The sequence below is a fragment of the Nelusetta ayraudi genome, unplaced genomic scaffold (genome assembly GCF_046127955.1).
Source record: "Nelusetta ayraudi isolate G7.1 ecotype Tasmania unplaced genomic scaffold, CSIRO-AGI_Nayr_v1 ptg000019l, whole genome shotgun sequence".
Classification (NCBI taxonomy): domain Eukaryota; kingdom Metazoa; phylum Chordata; class Actinopteri; order Tetraodontiformes; family Monacanthidae; genus Nelusetta; species Nelusetta ayraudi.
This window is the reverse complement of record NW_027466069.1, coordinates 3600129-3625558: the sequence shown is the minus strand read 5'-3', so window position 1 is coordinate 3625558 and position 25430 is coordinate 3600129. Positions and strand designations below refer to the sequence as shown.

General features: G+C 43.6%; 2 protein-coding genes across 7 annotated transcripts in view; one reads left to right on the top strand and one right to left on the bottom strand.

Annotated features, from left to right (window-relative positions):
- The first annotated feature begins 1537 nt into the window (after window positions 1-1537).
- dclre1b (DNA cross-link repair 1B) lies at window positions 1538-5407 on the top strand. Of its 5 annotated transcripts, none has more exons than XM_076026416.1 (5): window positions 1538-1610; window positions 2084-2375; window positions 3206-3371; window positions 3463-3639; window positions 3845-5407. In XM_076026416.1, the coding sequence occupies exons 2-5, from the start codon at window positions 2178-2180 to the stop codon at window positions 4909-4911; spliced, it is 1608 nt and encodes a 535-aa protein (XP_075882531.1). In that variant the 5' UTR covers window positions 1538-1610; window positions 2084-2177; the 3' UTR covers window positions 4912-5407. The 5 variants fall into 5 exon arrangements, with proteins under 5 accessions (XP_075882531.1, XP_075882534.1, XP_075882532.1 ...); XM_076026419.1 differs by having other exon boundaries at window positions 1551-1610; window positions 2081-2375; XM_076026417.1 differs by having other exon boundaries at window positions 1586-1758.
- Window positions 5408-12742: 7335 nt separating this feature from the next.
- cpne5a (copine Va) overlaps window positions 12743-25430 on the bottom strand; it is a 69963-nt gene continuing 57275 nt past the window's right edge. For both annotated transcript variants that reach the window (XM_076026409.1, XM_076026410.1), the window contains 7 exons: window positions 24876-24922; window positions 24024-24205; window positions 22847-22974; window positions 20514-20616; window positions 17096-17153; window positions 16942-17015; window positions 12743-16576 (listed from right to left, as the gene is read on the bottom strand). In XM_076026409.1, coding sequence (XP_075882524.1) covers window positions 16388-16576; window positions 16942-17015; window positions 17096-17153; window positions 20514-20616; window positions 22847-22974; window positions 24024-24205; window positions 24876-24922 — 781 coding nt within the window. In that variant the 3' untranslated portion in view covers window positions 12743-16387. The remainder of the gene's footprint in view (window positions 16577-16941; window positions 17016-17095; window positions 17154-20513; window positions 20617-22846; window positions 22975-24023; window positions 24206-24875; window positions 24923-25430) is intronic.

The following is a 25430-nucleotide window of genomic DNA, read 5'->3' as shown; positions in this document are numbered from 1 at the left end:
TACTGAGCTCAACCTGCTCTGGTTCACTTTATCACCTGCACAGTGCACTCCATCTACAGAAGGTTTCCACAGGGGGTGCGCGCGTGTGTGCGCCTGCCGTGTGTGTGGGTATAGTGCAAAGGAATCTTTGTGAGGGCCAGTTTGAGCCTATCAAAGCTCAGCAGAGGCGCTTACTAAAGTTTGGTAGGTTTTGGGAGGAGAGTTTTGCTGTTTGAAGGACAGAAATGTTGGGAAGTAAGTAGGGGAATATTTTGGTGTTGAATGACCGGATTAGTAGAGTGATTAGTAAATAGTGGTAGGTGTTTGTTTGTCAGAAGATAAATGAGGAGGCGACTGACTGGGAAGTATTTAGGAGCTCTCGGGGAGCAGTAGTAGATCAAAAGATAGGTTTTTAGAAACATTTGCCTTTGGATTAATCTGTGCAAAGGGATAGGGAGTGTGTGGAGGTCAGTATAAGACCTCACCAAGGTAGATAGGGTCGTGAGTGTGTTAGAGTGTGTGCACGCACGCGTATGTGGACGTGTGCGTGTGTGCGGACGATAATTAGCTGTAAAGGAGGGTATGATAAATGTGCCTGTGGGTGAAAGGAGAGGGTGCACGCTGTGAGATAAAGGAGGCGTGAGCAGCAACTCTTGGTATAATCCTGAAAAGTGAGCAGTGTGCAAACATAGGGGGATGGTTTTCTCTAAAGGGTCTCGGTCGTCATAGCAACGGCCCCATTCAGTGGTTACTCCACCTTTTGGATTATAGTGGGGGAAACAAACAAACAATATTATTTACTTAAGACTGATGTGATGACGGGAAAGTGTGATTTTATATGTTTGTGAAAGCATCAAGAGAAATCTGTACAATCAGGTGAACTTGATTTAAGATGTCATTTTACCTCGGTTGTTGCTTTTCTTGAAAATGTGTCGATATTTTTGTTTTAAAAATGAGAATGTATTGAAAAATGTATGTATAATTTTCCTCCCCTTTTAGCAGTAACTAACCTTGTGCATTTTCAGAATATGAATCAGAAAATCTCGTATAAACTTGTTTGTTTGTTAGTTAGTTTAGCATACTCATAACCCGCTTCGTCCTGCACTTAGGGTTGCTGGGGTCTGCTGGAGCACTATCCCAGCTATCATAAGGCGACCATAACCCCGATATAAAATCATTACCGTTTCCTCTCTCTTGGCGCCATCTGCTGGACCTACGCTAAAAAAGAACATTGAAACGTTGATTCAGTTCTACTACTCACGCGCTGAAGGGAAAGGTGGCAGATCTAAAAGAAAATGTATTTTCCATAGACTTAAATGATTACTTGAGACGAGATAACTGATTGGTAACTGTGCTTAAATTGTTCATTATTATTCAATTCTTTCAGTTCCTTTCCATTATGTTTGTGGATTAGATCCCTTTTTTGTTAGATGTAAACAGTCTCATTCAAAAACTGAGTTTCTATGACGCATAAGAAGTAAAGGAGAAAAAGGATGATATTGGCATGATTAAAAAGAAAACCTGTTATGCTGCTGTATAGCCACTAAGCGGCGGTAGAGGCTACGCCAGGATTTAATCATGCACAGCACAATACAGAGAAGAAGACACTAACACGAAAACAGAGGTGGCGGGTACGAGGATATACGTTTGTGGGCGGGTGTTTTAAAACCGACATGCTGCGCCAGCCGCAAAACATTTCGTCTTACGTTGGCGGTTGAAAATGCGATCGAGCACTGAGCAGAACTGTCGTCACGAAACTCGAGAGGGCCAGCTTTTAGGGTACCGCTAATAACTGCTAGCTCCACTACTAGTACCGAGCAACATCTGCTCTCGTGTCTGACGTTCTCTAGTAAACATTCGGGGTTTGTGCTTAGAATTATGTCAGTCACCTCACTGCGGCACGAGTGCAGGTTAACGTGTTTTTTTTCTTTTTTTTCTTTTCTTCAGTGTGTGTCAAATGTCTTCGCTGTAAATACTCAGGTGTACTAATTATTTACATATTTCGCGCATGTGCTTGAACATCAGACTGATTCAGCGGTTCACTGACGTCACGTTCATGAAACCAACCTGTGTTTGTCCTCCTCTTTTTGCATGGGCTCAGCAGAACGAGGGAGAGTGTGACAGCCGTCCGCCTCTCCGAAGTCACCGCGAGTGATCTCTGACGTCACACATCTGGATGTCTCGAGCCACGCTAGAGCATGTCCGCCAACGGAAAAGTCATCCCGCACACCCCGCTGGCTGTCGACTTCTGGCAGGTGCGGAAGTGCCCCGGGACGCGGCTCTTCTTCCTGTCCCACATGCACAGCGACCACACGGTGGGTCTGACCTCCACCTGGAGCAACCGGCCAATCTACTGCTCGACCGTCACTGCTGACCTCCTCAAACTCAAGCTGGAGGTGAGGCTAATACCATGGAACTTGTTGTTGTTGTCGTTGTTGTTGTTGTTGGACGTGAAAGATGTTTGATTGCTAACGCACAATGGTTTGCTTTGTGTGCTGCAATGAAGAGGCTGTTTCATGTAAGCACATCACTGCAAGATCTGCTCTTTGCTGCTTTTAGTGCCCTCATTTTTTTTATTTTTTTTAGCAAAACCAGCTGTTGCTCATTTCCTACTTAACAGTATCAACATAAGACTCCCATCAACCTTTATTGATATCAAATTAGGGGTAGAATTAATCAGAATGCTGTAGTCACCTGTCTCAGTGCTAGTTTATTGAGTGTCATGTGTCAATGTCTAATTTACTATAGTTCAACATGACTATTTGCAACTGTGAGTTACTTGTGTAGCTGTGTTTTTGTTATTGTGTGCATCATCAGATCTAGATTGGATTTATGTGAAATGATAGCTATATTCTCAGTGACTGGTTTTTATTTTATTTTTACTGTGCTAAGCACTTTGAGATGCCTCTTTAGTGCTTTTTAAATAAAAAGTAATTGATTGACTTAAAGGTATGAAAAGCAAGTGAGGTCTATAGATTTGTGTATAATTATTTTTCTGAAGTTGCTCTAACTGAAGCAGGCCATTTGTGTGTTTTTAATACATTTACTGATTTTTATCCCCCTTCAAAACATAAAAAATCTGACTATGCACACAGAATGTGATCCACATAACCAAGTAGTAGAAATAATAAATAACTTTCAGCAGAAGGCCACTCATAGTTCTCCATCCTTGCCACTGTTACTGTCAGTTTGGGAGAAAATACACTTTTCTGTGCCATCACCCCAGGTGAAAGAGGAGTGGATCCATCCGTTAGAGCCAGATGAGCCGTATCTGCTGCCGATGGATGACATCGGCAAGGAGAAACTGACAGTCACACTAATAGATGCCAACCACTGTCCAGGATCTGTCATGTTTCTCTTCCAAGGCTACTTTGGCACAATACTCTACACTGGTCAGTGTCTGAATACACAATAGGAACGGTGCATTTCTTCAAGCAGCTCATAAATGATTATCACCCTCTGGGTTGACGCTCCTCCTTTCAGGCGACTTCAGATACACCCCCTCCATGCTTCGTGAGCCGTGCCTGTGCACCTCTATCGACGTCCTGTACCTGGACAACACCAACTGTGACCCCAACCGCGACCTCCCCACCAGACAGAGAGCCACTCAGCAAATCAAGGAGATCATCCGCAGCCACCCAGATTACACCATTGTCATAGGTGAGACTGGTGTTGCACAAATATCAATGTAGTTTGACAGTATGCATGCCAGCACATTATATACAGGTAGAATTCTAAAGTGTTCCACTCCTATATTAACAATAAAACTAGTAAATGAATAATTAAGACCTGGTTGTGAAGGTACTGTTTGTAAGAAGTTGTTGGCCGAGAACACAGACCCTCATAACTCCAAACTGGCTTCTAGGTCTGTATTCACTGGGGAAGGAGTCGCTGCTGGTGGAGCTGGCGATGGAGTTCAGGACGTGGATTGAGGTGAGCGTGGAGAGAATACAGACCCTCAGAGTCCTGCAGCTGCCTGACGTCTTCACGACCGATACGGGCGCAGGCCGCATCCGCGTGGTGGACCAGTCTAAGGTCAGGCCCGGGGCTCTGGAGGAGTGGAACAAGGAGCAGCCCACGCTGGCCATCCTGCCCACCAGCAGGCCTTTGCCCCTCAACCACAGCGATATCCATGTGGTGCCCTACTCTGACCACTGCTCCTACAAAGAACTGGAGGACTTTGTCTCCGCGCTGAAGCCCACCACCGTCTTGCCCATCGTCGGGAACTACATCCCGGGGAGCCTCTCTGCCTTAGTGCCCCGCAGAAAGCGGCACGAATTCCTGGTGCCCGAATCAGTCCGACAGTACATGTGCAGACAGCCCAAGAGCCAAGTGACCCCCAACAACCTCCAACGCAGACACTTTCAGTCTGTTGGCCCCAGAGGGGTGATATTTGAATCTCCTGCAAGGGGATCCGGAAGGTCGCGTGACAACGCCTGGGAGGAAGAGAGCCTGGAGCAGAACGACGTGGAGGAAGAAGCTGATACAGAGACGAGTGAGAAGGACTCGGACTGTCTGGTCATTGACCTCAGCATGGACCTCGCACCAGAAAGTCACGAAGGAGGGTCCGGAGACACTTGGAGCATCAACATTGAGACCGTGTGTGAAAACGAGTCTGTGCTGCGCACTCCCAACGCCAGAATCCACCTCCAGCCGTCCAGGAGCACTTCAGGAACGCTGAAGGAGACCGTCACGAGAAACGCTCAATCTGGCTCCACGGCGAGTCATCGGCGTGGCCACGGGATCGACCAGGGCCAGGACGTGGCCAGTGACAGCACGGGTCAGCACATCGGACACGAGGAGAATGAGCGAGCACGGAGCAGCGTCCGTCACGTTTCCGACCCCTCGCTCAGCACCTTGACCGTGCTGAGGCAGGATTACGTGGAGAGGATTGAAAGCAGCATTTTAGCTGAGCTCACCTTCGCAGAGTAGGAGCCAGAAGACAGATTCCCCTCGTTCCCACAAGACCGATGACTCAGTTATCATGTTATTGCTAATTTGGTGTGGGCTTTTTCATAAGAGTTTGATTTGTCATTGAAAAGTGAAATACAGCTTGCTATTTGTTTTTTTTGGTGAAAATCTGTCAATAAGAAAATAATGCAACCTGTTATATATATGTCTTTGGTATTTGCACTAAGAAAATGTTTCTGACTGAATCAGTAAATTTATATTTGCAATCAGTAGCACCTTTTTATTCATCTTTTGTCATTTTTAACCCAATGGTGACGCAGGAGACTCCTGCTGCAGTTCCATTATTGTCCTCAAGATGGCAGTTGTTTGTCGAACATGTCAGCGAATGTCTTTACTAAATGTGCTGTCTCTTTATAGGTTTCTACCATGTTTGATTCGTGCTTTGAAATAATTATCCAAACAGAAAAAAATTCAAATCTGACTGTTGGCATGGCATTAAAGGGCTCCACTGCACAAATCTAGCCTGTTAATGCGGAAAATGTGAAAAGACTGGAGTGTAGCCCTGCTGTGGGCTGACTGGGACTCCACAGGAACATCATCTCATCCAGGTGCCCTGCAGGTGTGCCGTCACAGTGAGCAGCACAGTGGCTTTAAACAAACACCTGATCATCACACAACCTGAAGACGTGTGCCGCGTCAGAAGCTGCCTCTGGGTGTGTGACGTTCACTAACCTCAAAGGTCCTGTGCGGAGCTGCTGAGCGTTTGCATGTCAGTTGCCGCCAGACGTCTCCTCTCGTTAGGAGGATGAATGAACGGGCCCTGCAGGAGGGAGACCTGGTATTAGCATCGAGTTGCAGCAGCAGAGCTGATTAGAACCTGGGGTGGTATTCCGGTCCTTTCGGACACGAATCTGAGGCCTACTAGTAGTTACAATAGTTATATAATAACGCAGCCCCTAATATTTTTACACTGTAAATGTGAGAAATACAAACTTTTCTCACAATTTATTTTCATTAAAGCAACTCTAGGTAACTTTTTGACCATAAAATTATAATTCCCAACTCAGTAAAGCGGTAGTTAAACGATTAATAAGATCATTGGTGCCGCCTCGGCAGCGAGAGGGAAGTTGTGCCGGCTGTAACTGCACTGTGTAACTTTCAAGCACGACCCGACACGCCTTCCTGTGTCGTCTTACATATAGGACGAACCACTTAACGGCAAAGTCACACGTTTAGAGGCGTTCTTACATACTACTATTACAAATATAAGATTGTAACATGACGGAATGGAACCCAATAAGTAAACTCGATGAAAGACGAAGTAACAAAAGTGTTGAAAGTTTGCTACGACGTTATTGTCAATGTCTTTTTTGCATTTCATATTGGTGTTTTTCCTGAACCAGCACGTCAGCTAGGCAACTATTTGTATTTTCCTACATCAATAAACTAGCGCTGCAGCGTGTTTACTTCGTCACTTCGCCATTTCCACCGAAAGTTACCTAGAGTCGCTCTAAATCCATTTTGGCGTGTCTATCAAACGCACTTTGCATAATTTCATCTGCCGATGTAATAAAAGGTTCTGTGCTGAGTGAAACTGACACAGCAATCTATCATCTATCTATATATGATATATATACACATATATGCATATATATGCACATATATGCATATATATGCAGTCTAACCAGGCTGAACACGCTTCACAGGATTTCAGGTCGACCGACAACACAAGAAAAAAAAAAAAAAAGCACAAAAAATGTTGCAGTGTTCAGAGTTTGCGGTCCGTTTCTGGTGTACTTGTAATGTTTTGTGACAGCGAGGAGGACGGACTGGTGTTCTCCGGAGATTGGTTGAATTGTAATCAGGTCGTGCCAACTCCAGAGACAGAATTTGCATTAAGATTACTGCATATTTTACACAAACAGGCTTTTTTTTTTATTTTTTTATTTTTTTACCCGCACTCACAGACCAAGAAGCTATTTCAAGCAGCGCACTTGTACAAAAAAATGTAAGAAAATGTAAAAACAAAAAAAAAGGAATACATTTTTTGCCAAATAAAAAGTGAGGGTGTTTCAGGAGGCAAAATGTGTTCTTTTGTTTACAGTATGACAGGACATGGAGTCCTGGCAGCCTGGCCAGGGAAAACTGGAGGAAATGGAATGTCACAAAGCCCCTGCAGCATCACAGTGTGGCATTAGCTGAAAAGTAATGGATTTCTCGCACACGCCATTAATTCCAAGTGGAAATCATCCAGATGCTTACCTGCAAGGCCTTCCCCTGTTACCAGGAGCAAAAGTGCCTGTCAGAAATCGTTCGGCTAATGCAATTCGCGCATCTCCCAACACAAAATGGCATTTGTGTCTGACAAACGCCGCTTTATTTTTTAACGGAAGAAACTTAAAAAAAACAAAAAAACAGTGTCTGGCTGCAGGTGAACAGCAACAACCACTGCACATATTTTCTCTGCCAGTGTGTTAAGGGAGTAAGTTGTAAAATTTATAGCTGTGGCACGGCCCATTCTTCTTTTGACAATAAAATATAGAGATATTTCTTTAAAGACGTTAATGCGCAAGAGGGAAAGTCTGGTGGAAACAAAGCTTTGATTCCCAAACTGTTTTCAGCACTCAGCGCAGGATTACTCATCACTGCTTTGTGCTTTGATGACGCAGAGATTTGCTTCTGAGCTTTTTGTTTGTTTGTTTCCAAGTAGGACCAGAATGCAGCTGGTTTGTTCTGTGGTTAACTACAGCACAAAGTGATGCTATCCAGTGGTAAGATGGTAGCTCTGTTCATTTTTCCACCTCACTTTAAGACTTTGGTAGAAAACTCCACCCACTTCTGCTCCTCTTTTGGTCATCTGCAAGCCACGATTTGGAACATTTCCCAAGAGGAGACAAGAAAATTAAGCCTGAGCAACACTTACTCTCATCTCGTCCTCGGCTTGGCTGGAAAATCTTCTGATTTCAGTGCATCTTTAAGGGAGGCACTCGCTCAGCCGTGAGGGCAGAGCAGCAGCCTCCGACTCAGTGAAGCGCCACACTGCAACTGCACACAGAGTGGAGGCAGAGATTGGCAGAAATTAAGCCAAATATGCCCAAACTTGGCCTGCCTCCTGGCTCGACAGAGAGCAAGTTCAGTGTTTCAACTCTACTTTGGCATCTAAAACAGCTGGATGCGGCACGGCAGGCGCCTGCACAGCAGTTCAAAACATCACACATTATAAAGAGGATTAGCAAGGTGCAAAACAAAGAACATTATTATTAATGTTATTATTATTATTATCTCTGTGACTGGGCTTGTCTTTTCCACAAACAATCTTTACTTCATGGGCCTCATCCTGCAGACAAATCAACGGCACTCATCAATAAATGTGAAGATTTTTGCGCACGCAGCCTTTATGCGTGGCGGCCACGCGGCACAACTCCATCTTCACATCAAAGAGACTCAATCAGGCCACCCGAATCTGCCAAGAGAGCTTCCTTTTATACACATTTCCCTCTGTCCGCCAGCGCCCATTCATCACTCCCCGGTAATATCCCACAAGGCCATGGGAGGGAGCCGCTCACAGGCCCAGCTCTGGTTGCTTGTGGATGACTCACTAGAGGGAGCGGGAGAGGATTCTGTCTCCCCCCCTCGTGCTGCATCTGCTCAGCTACCACTTCCTCTTCTCCCATCCTTAAATTTAGCTCTCAAGCTCATCCCCCGTCTCTCGTCCTCTCCTGCCACCTACATCTGCTTCCCTCCCTCCAGAAAGAGAAATTACAGGCCTGGCTCCAGATCACCGGAGAGGTAACCTGAGGTGGGGAGTAAACACATGCAGAGGAAGCAGCAAATAGAGCAGCTGGTGGATTTATCCCACAACCGTGTGATGCTCCCACCTACTTTTCTTCTTTTCCCATTCTCTCCCCTCTCCCCTCAGCCTCCCGTGCACGTTGGGATGGTAAAGCCAGTCATTGTATGCTTTCATTTTTTTCTCCCCAGTTGGCAGTGAAATGGCACACACACACACACACACACACACACACCGATGGGAACGGTTCTCTCCCAGCTAAATGGTTTACGCCTGGCAGCTCCGGCACTCGGGGATGCAACAAGCCATTTGATTTGCATCACACTGAATCACAGGACATATTTTCAGCACTGAGAGACTCTGGGAGGGAGAGGCTAATTTTTTCACCCATAGTTTTATCATCTGCAAATTGCACTTTTCTTTTATTTTCAGGCAGCACTGCAATTATTCTGAGATAAGCGTTGTACTGTTGCTACAACGCATGATGGTTAAAAAAATATGTATATATCTGTTTTACATTACAACAAGACTTCTGGGAACAGAGCAATTTTGATTTAAAGGTTACAAGTTTTTTTTTATCTAAATTGTAATTGGTCCCTAATCTACATTAGCTTAATCATAAATGGAAGCACAGTCAGGCTTGTTCTCAAGATCAAAATACTTCACAACTTAAATTATCATTTTAGTAGCGTTCAATTTAAATTTAAATCATCATTCACCTGTCATCAATTAGCGCGACCAGATATTTGGAAGATATCATGTCGCATATTTGGTTACCTAAACTCTTCTACTTTTCATAATTCATACTTGAAGAAATCCTTACCTTCTGTCTGTCCCCCTGATTTCTGCTGGCAAGGCGGGGGGGCGGGGGGGGATCCTTTCGCAATAACAAGAGACATTCAGTGTCGTTTTGGTGACGGGACTGGGTTTTTGTGACGGGAACAGACTGTTCCAGCAAACACTAAACAAGTCGCACATTGCCAAGATGTGATGACACTTGGCACTCAGCCGATCCGACGTTGTGTATTTTGCTGATGTTGTGGACTTATTTGGCACTTTTTGCGACTTCACAACGCTGGATTTCGTCCCAGAAAAGCCGATGATTCGATGCTTGCCGGCTTCATTTCCGGTTTACGCGTAGAATTGGCGGGCAAAGCAAAACAAAGGTGACACCTCACGCGGGTGGCAACGGCTGTCCAAGTCCACCCACCACTGCGGACTGGAAAGTCACTCACTCTCCTCATATCGGCGGCCTAATGATGATTTATAGTCAATATTGAGGCGATTATAGGAGCCGCCGTTGAGTTCATTTCGAATCAGGCGAGCGGAGCAGCAGAGAGGTCACACAGAGAGAGAGAGAGAGAGTGAGAGAGAGAGAGAGAGAGAGAGAGAGAGAGAGAGAGACCTCACACCTAAAAAAGAAATGGCTATATATTTCAATTCAGTCGTGAAAAGGGTGACTATCGCTCCAGAGACACCTTCAAGCGGCATCCTTGCTGTTGGGAACTTGGAGCCTTTGCTTTAATACTGTGCATTGCAGTAACTCACCTTAAAATAGTTCTGGGTACAGTCCCCATGGTGAAAACTGAACTGAGGTTTGTGTGAATAAAAGTGAGAACACAATCTGTTTACCTTGTTAAAAAAGAAAAGAAAGAAAACTGAGTTTTTGGAGCTCAAATGGGTGTTTGTTAGTTGCTGACCACACTGTTAATTCCAGAACGTGGCATTTTTTTTAAATTATTATTGCACTGACCTAACGGCTCGTTGTAAGTGCCAATAAATAATTCAAATGAGATCCAGCTGTTCGCACATGGCAGTTTTATATTCCTGATTACAATAACTTCATAATTTACTGCACTGCCAACCGCTCATACCCACGCTCATTCACAAATAAAATAGTAAAATGTCCAGTCTCTGATTGTTACACTAATTAGACTGAGAAATTGTGGAAAGAGTGGTCAAACTCAGGCAAATAAAACAGAAACGATCAAGAAAAAAATCAGGTTTTATTCAATTGTAGTCAGCTTAGTTATTGTCTCAAAAGCTAAAAGCAAACATTTCGTTGGTTGTTGACCGCATTATAAATTCTAAAATGTTCTATTTTTATTGCTCTGACCCAATTTGTTGTTGTAAGAGGCAATAAATTATTTAAATGAGCTCCAGCTGTTGGATGTCATTTTTATGTTCCTGATTATTGTAAATTGTTAATTTACCGAACTGGCCACTGTTGATTGCCAGAGACATAAAATGAACCACTAGGAACATTTTTCGGTGACTGACAGACAAAGTGTTCACAGCTCTATCCTCTCTTTTTTTAATTTTTAACATATTAAGTTCAGTCATTTTCTCAAAGCTAGTTAAACATTCTTGAGTTTGGAAGGGCCCATGGTGGTTGTTGACCACACTGTAAATTCACAAATGCACTGTTTTCATTGCTCTGACCTAATCACCCAATAGGGGCAATATATCATTTAAATGAGCGCAGTTGTTGTTATGGGAGTTTTATAGACCCAATTAAGATAAATGGATAGTTTTCAAATGTGCCAGATTTGGTCGTGAAACCCAAAGGAGCTAACTCAGCACTGTAAAATGGTAGCAGTGATGTTTACCTATGACCACCAAAAAGGTGCCAATGTTGAGATTAATCGTCCTTGGCTGAGCATTTAGAGGTTATCCACTGCTAGCAGGTTTAGGGTTGCACTAAAGGTCAACAGACAGAATAAGTCAGAAGTTAAAAAGTCTAGACAACTCTGATAACCCCAGCGTTACAAGAAAGACAATCCAGCAGGGACTGAAGAGTGGAGTTCTTATACTTTGTGATGAGTTGAGGATGAGCGGTAGCCTGATTGCAGAGTCAAAACAGGTGTGGACTGAATTTAAGTTGAGCGAGGGCAGGGATGAAGACCAGGAAGCATGATTCCTCACAGCTGGGGGAAGCCTGGTACAAGAGATGCTGTCAACCCATCACTGACCTGGTATAAAATCATAGTAATGCAACTGCAACTTTGTATTTTTGCTCTTCAGGCAAAACAGGGTCTCACCTCTATTGGAGGAATTGGAGCAATCGCTAATACTGTCTAATGATGTTTGTCAAAGCGTCTTTATTGTACAACCTTACACAATGACAGTCTGAGACAAAGCTGCCAAGGGGACAAAGGACAGGGCCATGGAAATGAAGTTCTGGAAACACAACACTTTATGGAAGAAACTAGTGAAGAAAGTGGAATGAAACATTGAAAAATTTTTTCGATGGTTTACAGCAGCAACAATTTTGCGTTTCATGTTTGGTTTTTATGGCGGCACCCCGGGGAGAGGACCACGACCTTTTTTTCACCTCAGCATCACACGTATGGTTCAGTAGCAGAATCAGCGGGTGAGAAGATTGAAGCCCAGCAGCAGGTGTGGAAAGAGGCTCGATTGAGGTACTCGTTTGGCTTTGCCTGTGAGAAGCTATGAGGCTTAGCTTTTTCTCTATTTTTCTCAAGTCCCCATTCATTTACACCACACTGTGTGACTAATGAGAGTTCATTTAATTCCATACAAGCGCCCTGTGAACAGGGGGCGACATTACGAGATAATGAAGAAAGAGACCGTTGTAAATTAGAACATAAAACAACGACAAGCAACCATAAAATCTTTCATTTTTTATTGTTTATCCACAGTCTGACGGACTTGACAGTAAAATTCTAACACAGGAAAGCTATTTAAGCCAGTGTGTTTCCCGTGTGTTTCTATTTGCCTCACCTCCTGCTTTTCTACTATATTAGTGAACTTCGGTAAAGAGAATTTTTTAGGATGTGGGATTCTTTAATTTTCTGACTTTCTGTTAATATGACTTTGCACATCTCATCGGAATTCGAACTTCATCCACATAATACAGTATAAAATGGAATAAAATAATATCTTAGACGTATTCTCTATGAAAAGTCAATTGACCAATGAGGAGAGGAACAGCACTTTAATTCCTCATGAGGTTGCTGTGCAGTTCTGAGTCTGATTGTCTCCACTGGGACAAAATTCATGTGAATTTCAGTGAATCAGCCACACAATAAGACCCACACGTTGCATTCTGCCAAAGTTGTGAATATTTTATTAATCTTCAGTTAAGGCAATCCATTACAAAGCATTTCACAAACCACAGTATTACGACAATATCGTGTCCGACTCCTGGTTTGGAAATTATTCAGCATGCAAGTCAGAGATCAAGAGAGGTATGTAAACAACCTGGGATCAAAAAACAGGAGTGGTAAGAGAGGAGGAACCCATACAGTACGTGTCTCATAGGGAGGGGAGGGTGGAGAGAAAGCAGGGGGACGACATGCTAAGAGGCGGCTGTGATCTCAGAAAAAACAGATGTCTTAATTCGGGTGAAATGAGAGGCAGACGACCGAAACACCCAGCCATTTTGGCACAAACATGCACATATTCTTTTCTCTAAAGAGGTTGTGTTCAGCAACTCAACACAGTTTGGCACTGGATATTCTCTACGCAGGGCTTATGTACAGAGATCAGCCTCAGAGGAAGTGACGGGCACTGAAGCCATCAAAAAGGACAGAGAGAGAGAAGTGCTGGATGGATGCAATAATGTTGAAAAAGATGAGCGTTTTCATTGCATAACTGTAGAGACTTTTTACAATTCATTTATATTAATATCTTAGTGGTTCAGGGTTCGTTTCCCTCTAAGTGAGAAGGAAAAAATGCAACTTTTGGCTTGAATGTTTAGATGAATTTTAACATGATTTTCGACGGAATCTATTCTGATTACATGTCTTAAGCAGAAGTTTTTTTGTGGATGACTGAAAGACTGGCAATCATCATGTGTCCCACCTCCTCTCTTTCATTGGTTGTTGGGGACGCAATATGTTTCTACAAAACAGGACTCAACTGTGGCACCCTGGTGCTGACTGGTGCAAACTGGGCCCGACCAATCCTGGGTAAAATTTAGGAAAAGCTTTAAAAAGGTTTAACCCACACATTCTATACACATTTGTAGTCAAATTGACAGTGTATAAATTTACTGTCATATTACTTTCCATAGTTAACTTCTGCGTGAGTGATGATCACAACTCAAACCGAAAATGTCCCAACGGTACAAACATGAATGAATTAAATCACCCTAAAAGTGGCACACCAAAAAAAGAAAACAGTGAAAGGATTCATCCTAAAGATTTGGTGGCGTACGTTCAGAACAAATGTTTTCAGGAATATTAACGTTATCTTTTTGCTTGGAATGGCTTTCTTTAGAGGTATTCTGGTGTTTGTGTTGCGTAAGTAGGCTGCATGGCCTCATTCTTTGAGTGGATTTGGCACCGCATTAAACCGACTGCTTTGTCTTCTGAGGGATACATGTCGTCACTGCGGAAAATTTAAAAAGTCAAAGCAGAAACATGGACGCGGGCTGGCGAAAAAAGTAATCACACTTCTCCCGCCAGGCAGCGCTTCAACCGAGGGAGAGACTCCAAACGTAACGACGCAAAACGCGTTTAAATTAAAAAAAAAAAAAAAGAACACGACGGGAGGACATCAGAGGTTCACATTCTCAGAGGACATGGCAAAACCTTTTGTAAACTTTAGTTTTTCATTTGCTTTTTGTGGAACTTTGGGTGGAAAAAAAAAACCATAAAGAAAACAAGTTGAGGGAGGAATGGAAACAGCGAAGGGCTGAATTTCCAAACTAAAGCCGTGTTTACTTGGTTCTTGAGGCGTAAGTAGGTAGCCACAATACAATTGTAAACAAGTCTTGACTTGGACTATTATACAACAAGGCTCAGATTCACTCTCGTTATTCCAAAAGCTCGTTAGTCATAGAAAAAGCATGCGGTGCTGCTGCGACTGCGCCTGCTGCTGCGTCCAACAACAACCAAAAAAAGCTTATTTCTTCATCCTAAACATGAGACCTGCTGCTGCTGCTGCTGCTGCTCTTGGCAGATTAAACACCTGGGTAACTGAATCAGGATATGTCTCCATATAATAGGCACATTTGGATTGAGATGGTGAGTGACTGGCTGGATGCTAATCAAGAGGACGGCCGTCGGAAAGACATAAATCCGGGAGCAAACAACAATAATTGCCATGGAGTCTGTATGCTTTGAATTAAAATGGATTTGCAATGACTGTATTATTCAAACAATGTAAGTCGTAGTTGAAGTTGTGAAATTGTATCTTAGGTATTAACATGGTGCATGAATGACTTTGCTGCTGTTAGTTCTGGGAGTTGATTCATTTTAAAGAAACAGATGAATGAACTGCTTTTTCAAAATATGCTGAATGAACCAAGGGGGTCAAAAAAAACCAAGCTATTCGCTTTTGCACAAACATTCTTTGCCTTGTTAAAAAATAAAAAAATATTCAGCACCCACATGTATCATAATCTCACTGCTGATTCGTAAATGTTTGGTTTACATTCAGGGTGGATGAGCGTACAGAGTTGACATCATTTTTACAAAAAAAAAATGCAACCAATCCCAGACAGTGAGACCTTTAAGTAGAAAGAATGAGAGGATGTGCGAAACGACAAGGTGACAAATATTAATATGCAACGTAATCATGTGCTGTGAGTATACATGAGAGATCATTTCCTGCCTCTGTAAACATATCGTTTTACTTATAGGTTAATTTAAAATAATTGAGAGTTAATTTATAAAATGTATTTTTTCATAGAAACATTCTTTCTGTTGTTGTTTTTTTTTTTTAATGGTAGAGGAGGTTGATGGGGACATTTGAAAACATAGCGTCGGTTCCTATTCCCATCATTTCCAGCTGTTAGTAAATGATGATTCAAATGAAAATAAAAATAAAGAATTCTTCTCTTAGCTTATTTCCACTATAACCTTTGTGCTTCTCTTCTGGTTCAGTAATTAGTGCATTCTGTTATTATAAAGACAAGGAGGGAAGGGAGGAAAAAAACGAGTGGAGGTGCTGCTGGATAACCAGTGTGGCGACAGCTGACAGCAGGTCCCTGCCATCAAAAATAATCCATCGCTGAAATCTATTCATAAATGGCTCCTTATGTTGCTGTTTTTTTTTTCATCACATGCTTTTATAGTAGAGTCCTTATCAAAGTACAAACAAGGGATTTTCCTTCATATTACAACAGTCACAAAATATAAGATGGAAAACTACAGGGGATATATGTATATTATTATTATATTTATATATATTCATATATATATATATATATTTAAATATATTTGACTTTAATCAAGCCCCATTTAATGCCCCTGGAGGAAATAAATAAATTCTGCAATAAATAAGTAAGGAAATAAATTATAGTACACACAACTTTCCTATTTCAACACACATTAATTCCGAAAGGTATCACAAACATGATACACACTGGCACATTCTAATATATTTACGCCTCAGACACGGGTCTCTCCCTACAGGGTTTTCACTTGCTATCCGTTTACATCAGCACTTTGACAGGTTCGACGGCAAACGACTAAAACTTTGTCTCCCTCAACGCCTCCTCGGCGTGGCTCATCGTTGCACGCCGCCGGAGGAAGTGAGCTTCTCCCACAGCGGCTCGAGCTTCCCAGGAAGCAAAGGAGAGTCTCATCATCCAGATCAACGTTTGCCTCGACGGCTTCAGAAGGGGGTCCCCCCAAAAAAAAAAACTCTCCAGACCCTGCGGCCACCTTTGTGTGTGTACGTGTATCTGTGTGTGTATATGTGTGTGTATGTGTGTTTGTAAGTGTGTCAGGGAGCTCAGACGGGGTTGTTCTGGGGCTGACTGATGGTGGAGTTCACCGGCGGGACGGGACTCGGTTTGATGCGTCGGCTCTTCATGTAGGAAATGAGCTGGTCCGGGATCTCGGCCAGCACGTCCTTCGCCAGCCGTGCCATGCTCAGCACGTGGTTCCCCGTGCGGTCCATGTAGTCCCTGAAGGGAACAAACTGGCGTGGCAGGGGGGGAACAAATCAAGACTTTTATGTGGCGTGTGACAATGTAACCTTTGTTTTCACATGAATAACAGGAGAAGGCGAACTAACAGGGAGCTGGATTGGAGTGTTTACACACTTGAAAACACACAGATCCATTTTGAAAAGCTCTCTTCTGAAGTTCAGCATGTTTTTTTTAAAAGATCTTTTAAAAATGGGACAAATTCATGGCTGTTCTTGGGCTTAGCTTTAACCTGGTCATGCCTGATTTGCCATTATTTATTTTCAAATTATCCGGGCTGTGGTTGTTGATGGTTCTCTCTAAAACATGAAACATTCGCAACACCTAATGTTGAGACCGAACATCAGGAGCATCTCACCTGTACAATGTCTCTCTCTGCCAGTTTCCCCCGCGAAGAAATCCTAATGTCGTCACCGTCCAGTTCAACCATGGCTACAGAAACAAAGAACATGTCATTTATTTATTTTTTGCTTTTAACCAAACAGCCTGACTTCAGTGGTTTTGATTCTCACCGTCGAACTCTGCCTGGCCGACTCCGACGATGATGATAGACATTGGGAGTTTAGCTGCCTGCAAGAAAAGAGCAATCACTTAAAAAGAACAGTTCTCTCAAAAGAAAGTAGGTTAAAAAAAAAAAAAAAAAACACTATTTAAACTACCAAAATCAAATCAGACTTTATCAGCAGGCCGAGGGTTAAGTCATGTGGATATTTGCATTTTGAGTCATCATCGTCGCCTCTGGAGGAACCGGGGAAATATCGGATGAGCTCAAACAAATATTGCACAGCAATCCTTGAGAGTCTCGTTACCGCTTTCATACAGTGTTACGAGGCGCGGCTGGAGCTGTGTGGGGGCCACGGAGAGATCTTCATGAAACGCATGATTCAGCTCGGGGGCCCCCGAGGTGATTACAGGCCGAGACAGAGCGACGGATGTGAATGTTCTGCATTTTGACACGGTCGTGAGGAAGGGGTGGAGGATGGGGGGTTAAAAAAAACAAAAAAACCCATGGAGCTAAACACTTGATTCATAAAACATGATCACTTTACGGTTTATCGGTTGGATTATATTTTATTTATTGAATGTGTTTTAAAACGGACGCGTGTGAATATTATCAATGTCTGAAGAGGGAAGAAAACGAACACACACTCATGCTTCTTTCACAGCTTATTAAAGAGTCGATATGTCTCGACCACACACACATCCACACGATGCTGTGCGGGTTTCTGCTGAAAAACTCCCAGGGTGAGTGAGTGAGTGATAGGTGGGGTGGAAGGAAGTAGGTCATCGTTCCTGGAAAAACCTCCGGAGTGGGGCGGCAGCGAGAGTACCGAGCCCCCCCACCCCCCGCGCTGCTGCCCGCCTTACCATTCCATCTTCGCCTGCCACCCATCAGCTTCACTCCTCCCGACCTCCCACCCAAGCCGGCGCACTTGTGTTGCCTCAGTGGCGACACGGGGTGAGCGGCTCGTCCATAAATGCCAGAGCAGATTTTGTTTCCTGGCCCTGCATTATTCAGCCAACACCGTTCCTCACTTTGTCTCCACTGTAAAGCCACTCAAGGGAAATTTCTCTCCATCCACCTGTCAGATCGCAGACGGCTCAGCGCACGGCTGTGATCAACACGTCGATATCCGCTGTCCGTCGCTTCGCAATTAACATTTTGTTGGCTGTTCACGCCGCCTTGTATCCCGGCTTTTAATTGGATCGTTTTGGTGTCCTGTTTTGTTTGCCGTTGTTTTTTTGTGGTTGTAAATGTCATATTTGATTCCACACCTGAATACCTTGACTACTCGCTACTTGAGGAATCCAAAAGAAAAGCTGGACAAAGTGGGGCTGCGCCTGATTTCCAGCAGCTGCTGCAACGAAACAAACAGCCACAGAATTTGGTTATTCCTTCTGTGTGGATGTGGACACACAGAGCTGCAAACCAGGACACTGGCGTCCATGCGAACACAGCCGTGGTTTTCCCCAAGAAGGTCTAATTGCATGAAGCGACAGATAAGAGGATTAGCGCCTATAATCATGTGTGTGTCACCAGTAGATTACGGTTTCTTTTATAAAAAAAAAAAAAAAAAAATAGCCTCCTGGCTACTTAGCAGTTGAGATTCAATCAGAAAAACCATATCTGGCCCATTAATGTCCTGCTAAAGTCAAGTTGGTGGGTTGTCACCCAGTGTGCTCACGACAGTGTGTGTGCAACCAGGCTTAAAATTCTACATTCCCTATTTTTTTTGTTGCACTCTCAGTGTCAAATGTTATCTTGAGCGTGTCCATTAAACATGCACACATGAGCATCTTAATCGCATGGATGCAAGGCATATTTTTCACAATGCATTTCCTGCAGAGAAGCAAAAATAGCAGAGGAGAACAAGACGAAGAAAAAACTTCGAACTCCTTGCAGATGATAGTTGCTCAGGCGGAAACGTTGCTCTGAATTTGCTGAACTGCCAACGTCACACACAGCAAAATGTAAATATGTTCTCGGTCAGGTTTTTTGACCCCGTTTGGCAGTTTAGCATCTATTTTTCTTGTTGTTTTCAGCCACAGAGCATTCCGAATGAGGTCACGGAGGGTGCTGAGTTAAACTGTGTCAAGTGTAATTATCTAACTGTCTTTAAATTTTGAAATATTTATGGACCTGACGAAGTTATGTGCAAGCCAGCCGCCTGTGCAGACAGCAAATTGATGAGCGGAGACATAATTTAATAGCAGGCCGCAAATCAACTTATGTATTGGCCTCAGAGGGCAGAGAATGACAGTAATTTATAATCCCTGGAATTAAATTTGAGGATAAGAAAACTCAACTGAGTGTCCTGTTCCCCCACGTTGGTGGGGAAATTAGTCATAAGATGTGCTGGTTCAAAAATAGGAAACCAAAAAAAAAAGAACTTCTGGTCAGCAACAGTGACTGGAACATGACTGAGGAACACCTGAGCAGCATCGCACATTTTTCAAAGGACACAGAGCAAGATCAAAAGTGCAAACAAGAAACCAAAAGCGCAGCTGTGTTTCTTTTTGGCTGTGACTCATTTCGGGGACCCGAAAGCTAAATGCCAAGATCGCCGTGTCCTGATGCTGCGTGGGCAGAGGAGAACGCAGCGAGTTCCAAACAGGGCGGCGGCGGGAGGCAGTGCAGAGCAGCAGACAAGATCTTAAAAGGAAGGTGTGGCTGTTCGAATGGTTTGATTAACAGTCGCAAATTCCCTTTAAACCCAGTCTGCTGGGGGTCAGAGTGGAGGTCTTTCCGGCCGAGGGTGACTCATCTGCTGCAGATACTGTCCAATTCTAAAAATAAAAAAAAGGACTGGAGTGTTTTGGTCAGGCAAAAAAATATGCAGCATTAAAGCCTTTTACCTTTGACCTACCTGATGTGTAACCACTGAAAACGCAAAAAAAAAAAAAAAAAGTTAAGCCAAAAAAAGTTTTTAAGTGGTTTTGATGGTGAAAGTGGAGCACTAATGGACTTAGAGATGAAGATCTTGTCCTCATCAAGCTTTCTGAGAAAAATGGAAATGTGTTTGGAGCAAAAACTTCTGTGGTTAAGTATTTATGACCAATCAGCAGACCGTGAAAAAATCCACACAACACTTTTTTTTTTTCCCACATTTAAACAACCAGGAAAAGCATCCGGTGGGGATGCCTTTACAGGCCGTGAACATGAGACTCTCCTGGTGAGCTGCTGGTCTGGACAGTAAGACTGAACTTGTCGTCACAAGATGGAAAATACCGGAGGAAAGGTGGACAAGTGGAGCAGAAAACATCCCGCAAAATCCTCAACATCCGGTGCCAAAGGCTCATGATGCCCCCTGTGAGAGTGAGCCAAAGTCTGGGGAAAAGTGCAGCGCTCAGCTGAAAGCACCTGCGGCTAAACCCCGGCTGCCCTGCGGCAGCTGCAGAGAGGACGGCAGCAGCGGTGGCGGCACTCACGTTAACGATGGCCTCCTTCGTCTGGGCCATGTCCGATATGACGCCGTCGGTGATGATGAGCAGGACAAAGTACTGGGAGCCGTCCTGCACCGCTGCCGCGTACCTGCAGAAAGAGAGCGGCACCGTCATCGGCACAGGCTTAGTGCAGGTCACATGGCACAAGACTCCCCACCCCAACCCCCACTCTTCACCCAGCGGGTGATACACAGATGTCTACAGAAGCGGAACATGCTGTGTGCGTTGCAGGTCCCCCAAGTCAGTCGTACAGGAGTCGTCAGAGGCAGTGAGTGAGTGAGTGAGTGAGCGGGCTGCCATTGCCGCCCATGAATTATTTATTAAACTGTTTATGTCAGTGCCGCCGCGGTCGTCCGTCCTCGTTCAGAACATTATTGATTGCCGAGTGCTCACTTGACCAGGCAAATTGATGAGACACACAGGGGCCAAAGGAAGGAAAACAAGAAGAGAAAGAAAAAAAGAGAGGGAGATCGGTGTGAGTGGGGGCCAAGGTCGGACCCCTTAATCTCTCGTTCAGTCTGGCAAATTTGACTGTGAGGTGCTGACATTTTAATCAATGTGTGTGTGTGTGTGTGTGTGTGTGTGTGTGTGTGTGTGTGTGTGTGTGTGTGTGTGTGTGTGGCGAGAGCAATGACTATCGTTTTGCAAGATTAAAGAGATTTTAGTAATCTTTTTTTTTTTCCTTACAACAAACCTGAATTCCAAAAGAGAGGAGGCATGTTTAAGTAAACGGTGGCTGCTAGCTTGTCTTGAAGAAAAAAAAAGGGCAATGTGATGCTAGCTGATGCTAACTAGGTTAGTCAGGATTTTGTAATTTTCTTCGGAATTTGAATACATTTCTGGAGGCACATCTGGGTAACATCACATGTTCCCCAGAACCTTCTTTACTTTACACTATCATTGGGTGACAGCATGCAGCTAGTGCAAATTCCTGCACAAACAGGAAGTCTTGAGCTGTAGCTTCCTGGCTAAAGCAGCTGTAACAGATCGGATTTGGTCTGTTTAATTGTGTCAGGCAGAATGTTCTACCAATCCTCCCCTTTTTAAAACGCTTCCTAAGGGCTCTTTGCTGAATGGATGAGTGAAGATTTAAAAATCCCCAAGATTTAGGAAACATTTCATGCAGCCTTCTGGCAGACCTCACACTTCCTGCCAGTGTGGATTCACAAGTCTTAATCATTGAAGATACAACCAGCTTTCAAAACAACTTTACAGAAGATCTACGCTGTGGGTTCAGAAGAGCTGAGTCGCTCCCTTTGTCTGAAAACATCATAATGAATATTTCCCAGTTTTGCAGAACTCTCCAAAGACGCCAAACTCTTTAGGCGAGCGGACGGGACACTTTTAAAAAATTCATGAGGTCCCCAAACGCTTTCAATCAAGACAATTCAAAAGCATAAAAAGACATTTATTGCACGTTCGCTCTAAAATTTTTATTCATATGATATTACTGTATGATGAAAGAGATCGGCAGGGACTTTTTCATTATTAATATAAGTGTCTGAGTGGGTTGCCGGCAGCACTGCGGAGTGTGTCACAAGGCTTGCTCTTATTTTAAGGAAGGACATTTTTATGGTCTAACCCTTGCAGTATGAGAAGAAAAATAGTCGCTTGCTGCATAGTCAAAGTATTAAACTTTCAATTTACCCCTAAGCACCTCATTTATTGTGAATAGCAATAACTTCAAAGGCTTTATCGTCTAACAACACCATTGTGATGTGTGATGTATTAAAGCACGATTCAGTAACTGGCAATACCAACATGATGAACTCTAAAATCTGATATAGGATTCAAGTTTAGCTCCTTCACTATCTGGCTTGTTAATATTCAAGTCAACGACGAAGATGTGAGTCACGCTTTTCGAGAGTCCGGGGTCAGGGTGAGGCAAAGAGTGAAGAACTGCCTTTTGTAATCGTGTCGCAGCCCTTTTCTTTTCTTAGAAGGAGCATTTTTCAATGAATTGTGTTTTGCATAATCCCATACCTTATCCCGACCTTATCTGTTGTTTTGTCAAACTTGAAGTTTTAGATTTTGAATCTCACTCCTAAGTAACGCACAATGAACCACAGCACCTGCGCGGCCCTCCTGCCAGGCTGACAGCCTCTCTTTCATGTCCACGCTGTGTCTTTAAATCGCCCGATTATCATTCCTCTTCATCTCAGCCGGGAGCCCTGATCTGCTTTCCGCCATAGTTAGAACCACTCAATGGTTCAACGGAACCATCAGTCAGCACCTCAACAGCGCTGTCGGCACATCTTCATGGCTGAAGACAGGTTTACAGGTTTACAGGTTGACTCACAGAGAACCACAGAGCGTACCTGGCCACGTGATTAATGATGGGAGAGAAGTTGGTGGGTCCATAGAGCTGCACTGTCTTCAGGCTCTCGTGGTAAGCTTCCAGAATCCCCTCAATGCCGTTGCAGTAAGGGTTGTCTGTGTTGCCGTTCTGGGGAAGACAAACACACTGAGGAGTTCAAACAAAAAAAGTTACTTCTGCTTTGAAAGCGAAAGTGACTGATACATTGCATGCAAGTTGACTGGCACGCAACTAGCTTAGCTGCTGCTAAGTTAGCGTCTGAACAGCCTCTTAGTAAAATATATCTTAACTGTAGATTAAATAAAATAAGAAGCAATTTTTTAAAATCCACAATATATGTTTGGCTAATTGTTTATAGTTTGATACACTTGACCGTCAACCTTGTGGGAGTCTGTCCGCTTTCAAAATTCATCTGGATAAACCTTTTGTTTTCCAAACTGTGCTCTGTTTCCTCTCTTCTTCGAAACATTGACAGCACAAGGTCAATCTTTAAGGGGCTGAATGACATTTTGGAACCAGTTCCTGCCTCTGGAAAAATTGTGCTTGGAGAATTCTGCTGCAAAGGTTAGTGTTCTTATGGCTGCGAGACAAATCTCTAACCAGAATATAAAGGACAAATATTTGACCTCGGAATATAGTATAATTTATACTATTTAAAAAATTAAATAAATAAAAAAAAACAACAAAAAAAACACTTTCACACTGAAATCATAAAGAAATGGGGCTTCAATTATATGGTGGGATGAGTCTTAATTTGCAAGTTTTAATGAAAACATGGCGATGCAGACGTTTGCCGCTAGACAAACTCCTCATTAAGGCTGCACTGTGCAGCAGCCAGAGCACATTAGCTGGCTGAAAGAAGCCAAATTGATTTACGAATCTTTCAGCCTTACAGGGCCTCATTTGCACTATAAAAGATATATGTAATTCATTCTGAATAATGCATATCGGAGGTGTCGAAGCGTTCGTCTCTAAAAAATGCACGCATCCATACGGCAGGTGGAAAGAAGAAAAAAGAAAAAACAAATCTTTGCAAAGCATGTTGGAAGGCTCATAAAAATGTAAACAAGCTCTCGCATTCGCAAAGTCGCTCCGCCAGGAGGTCACCGGGATCTGATATCACCTTTACGGGAAGACTAACGATGACCTACGACCTCAATGTGGGGTCGTCAACTCACCAGCGGAAACTCGTGGGAGACTCTGCCATCCGGCGGCAGCTTAGCACCAAATCCCAGCGCAGGAAACATCTTGTCGCTGTCGTAGTCCTGGATGATCTCCCCCACAGCCTTCAGGGCCATGGCGTAGGCATTCATCTGGTACGGGTTCATGTAGTGCAGCGAAGTGGACTGAGACGGATTTCCTACCAGGACGAGACGAGTCGGAGTCAGTGATGCAAAGCGACGGAGCGAGAGCGGCCCCGACAGCGAGCTTCTGAATTAAGGGAGGCGGGGGCGAGGTCGGGGGAGGTGGGGCTGGGGGTCGCAAAATGTTGAGTTTTTAGGATCAACGTCGACTTCTGTTGCTTGGGATCAACAATCAAAGACGGATCAACATGCTTCATTCCACTGTTGTGTCTTTAAAGCAGGAGCTGATGAACTGGACGGCATCATATCATTGTGGTGTGATTTGATGTGTTAGGTCATGAGAGAGAAATGAGTGAGTTCGCTCATTTTGTGCTTTCGGATTTAATAACAGACTGTGACAGATCATTTGATTTAAAGTAGATACAAGGTAGAAAGATTTCACAAATTTCCTCAATTCTAAATTAAGACAATGTTTGATTTTTATTCTTTATGATTATTTTTTCTTGATCTTTCAGATTTACTTGACATGTGAATTGCATTTCATCATATTTGTATGCAGCACGCTAGAAACAAAAAAATGTCACGTCAAGTTTTTGTTTTTTGTTTTTTAACAAGGAGGGATGTTGCAGACAGGCAGAAAACTCTGTCAGTATTTATGGGAAATGTCACAGACATACATCAGAGGAGACCGAGGCAGAACCGGGTGTCGGCAGGCACAGCACTCACCGTTAGATGCCGTGAAATCAATGGCCACTGTGAAGTGAATCTGGGTCCTGGAACAGTGATGGAGAGGATCCGGTTAACAGAAGGCAGGAAAACATGCAGCCTAATGAGGCTCTGGCAGGTTTGACTCTGCACTCTGCCGCAGTGTTCATCAAAGAGCAGCCGTCGCACTAAAATCTTTATAATAGACCTCACAGCGGCGTGGCCAAATGAGGTCCCATCAGCCTATTTATTATTCAATTTTTATGAAACGGAGGGTCCACATATTGCAGGCGGCCTACCGCGCTGGCGCTAAAATAGAGAGCGTGAGCGTAATCACAGCACACCAAAACACTACAAATTAGGTTTTAGATTGTTTTCCTGAAACGTGTGTTTCTCAAGACCGAGATGAGCGAGTGGTAAAAATCAAGATGTTTTGTTATCTTATAATAATAAACCAAAACAAGCAACAACAAAAAACAAATAAGCATTTCACATTTTCATGTCCATTTATAGAAGATATATGCATCCGTATCATGTCAGTAAACTCCCCAGAGGTGAGAAGATGAGAACTCCACT

Excerpts from the sequence above, each read along its gene's own strand:
- dclre1b (XM_076026416.1), top strand. The coding sequence starts at position 2,178 with ATGTCCGCCAACGGAAAAGTCATCCCGCACACCCCGCTGGCTGTCGAC. Across the intron at positions 2,376-3,205 it reads TCCTCAAACTCAAGCTGGAG|GTGAAAGAGGAGTGGATCCA; the intron begins GTGAGGCTAATA and ends CCATCACCCCAG. Across the intron at positions 3,640-3,844 it reads AGATTACACCATTGTCATAG|GTCTGTATTCACTGGGGAAG; the intron begins GTGAGACTGGTG and ends ACTGGCTTCTAG.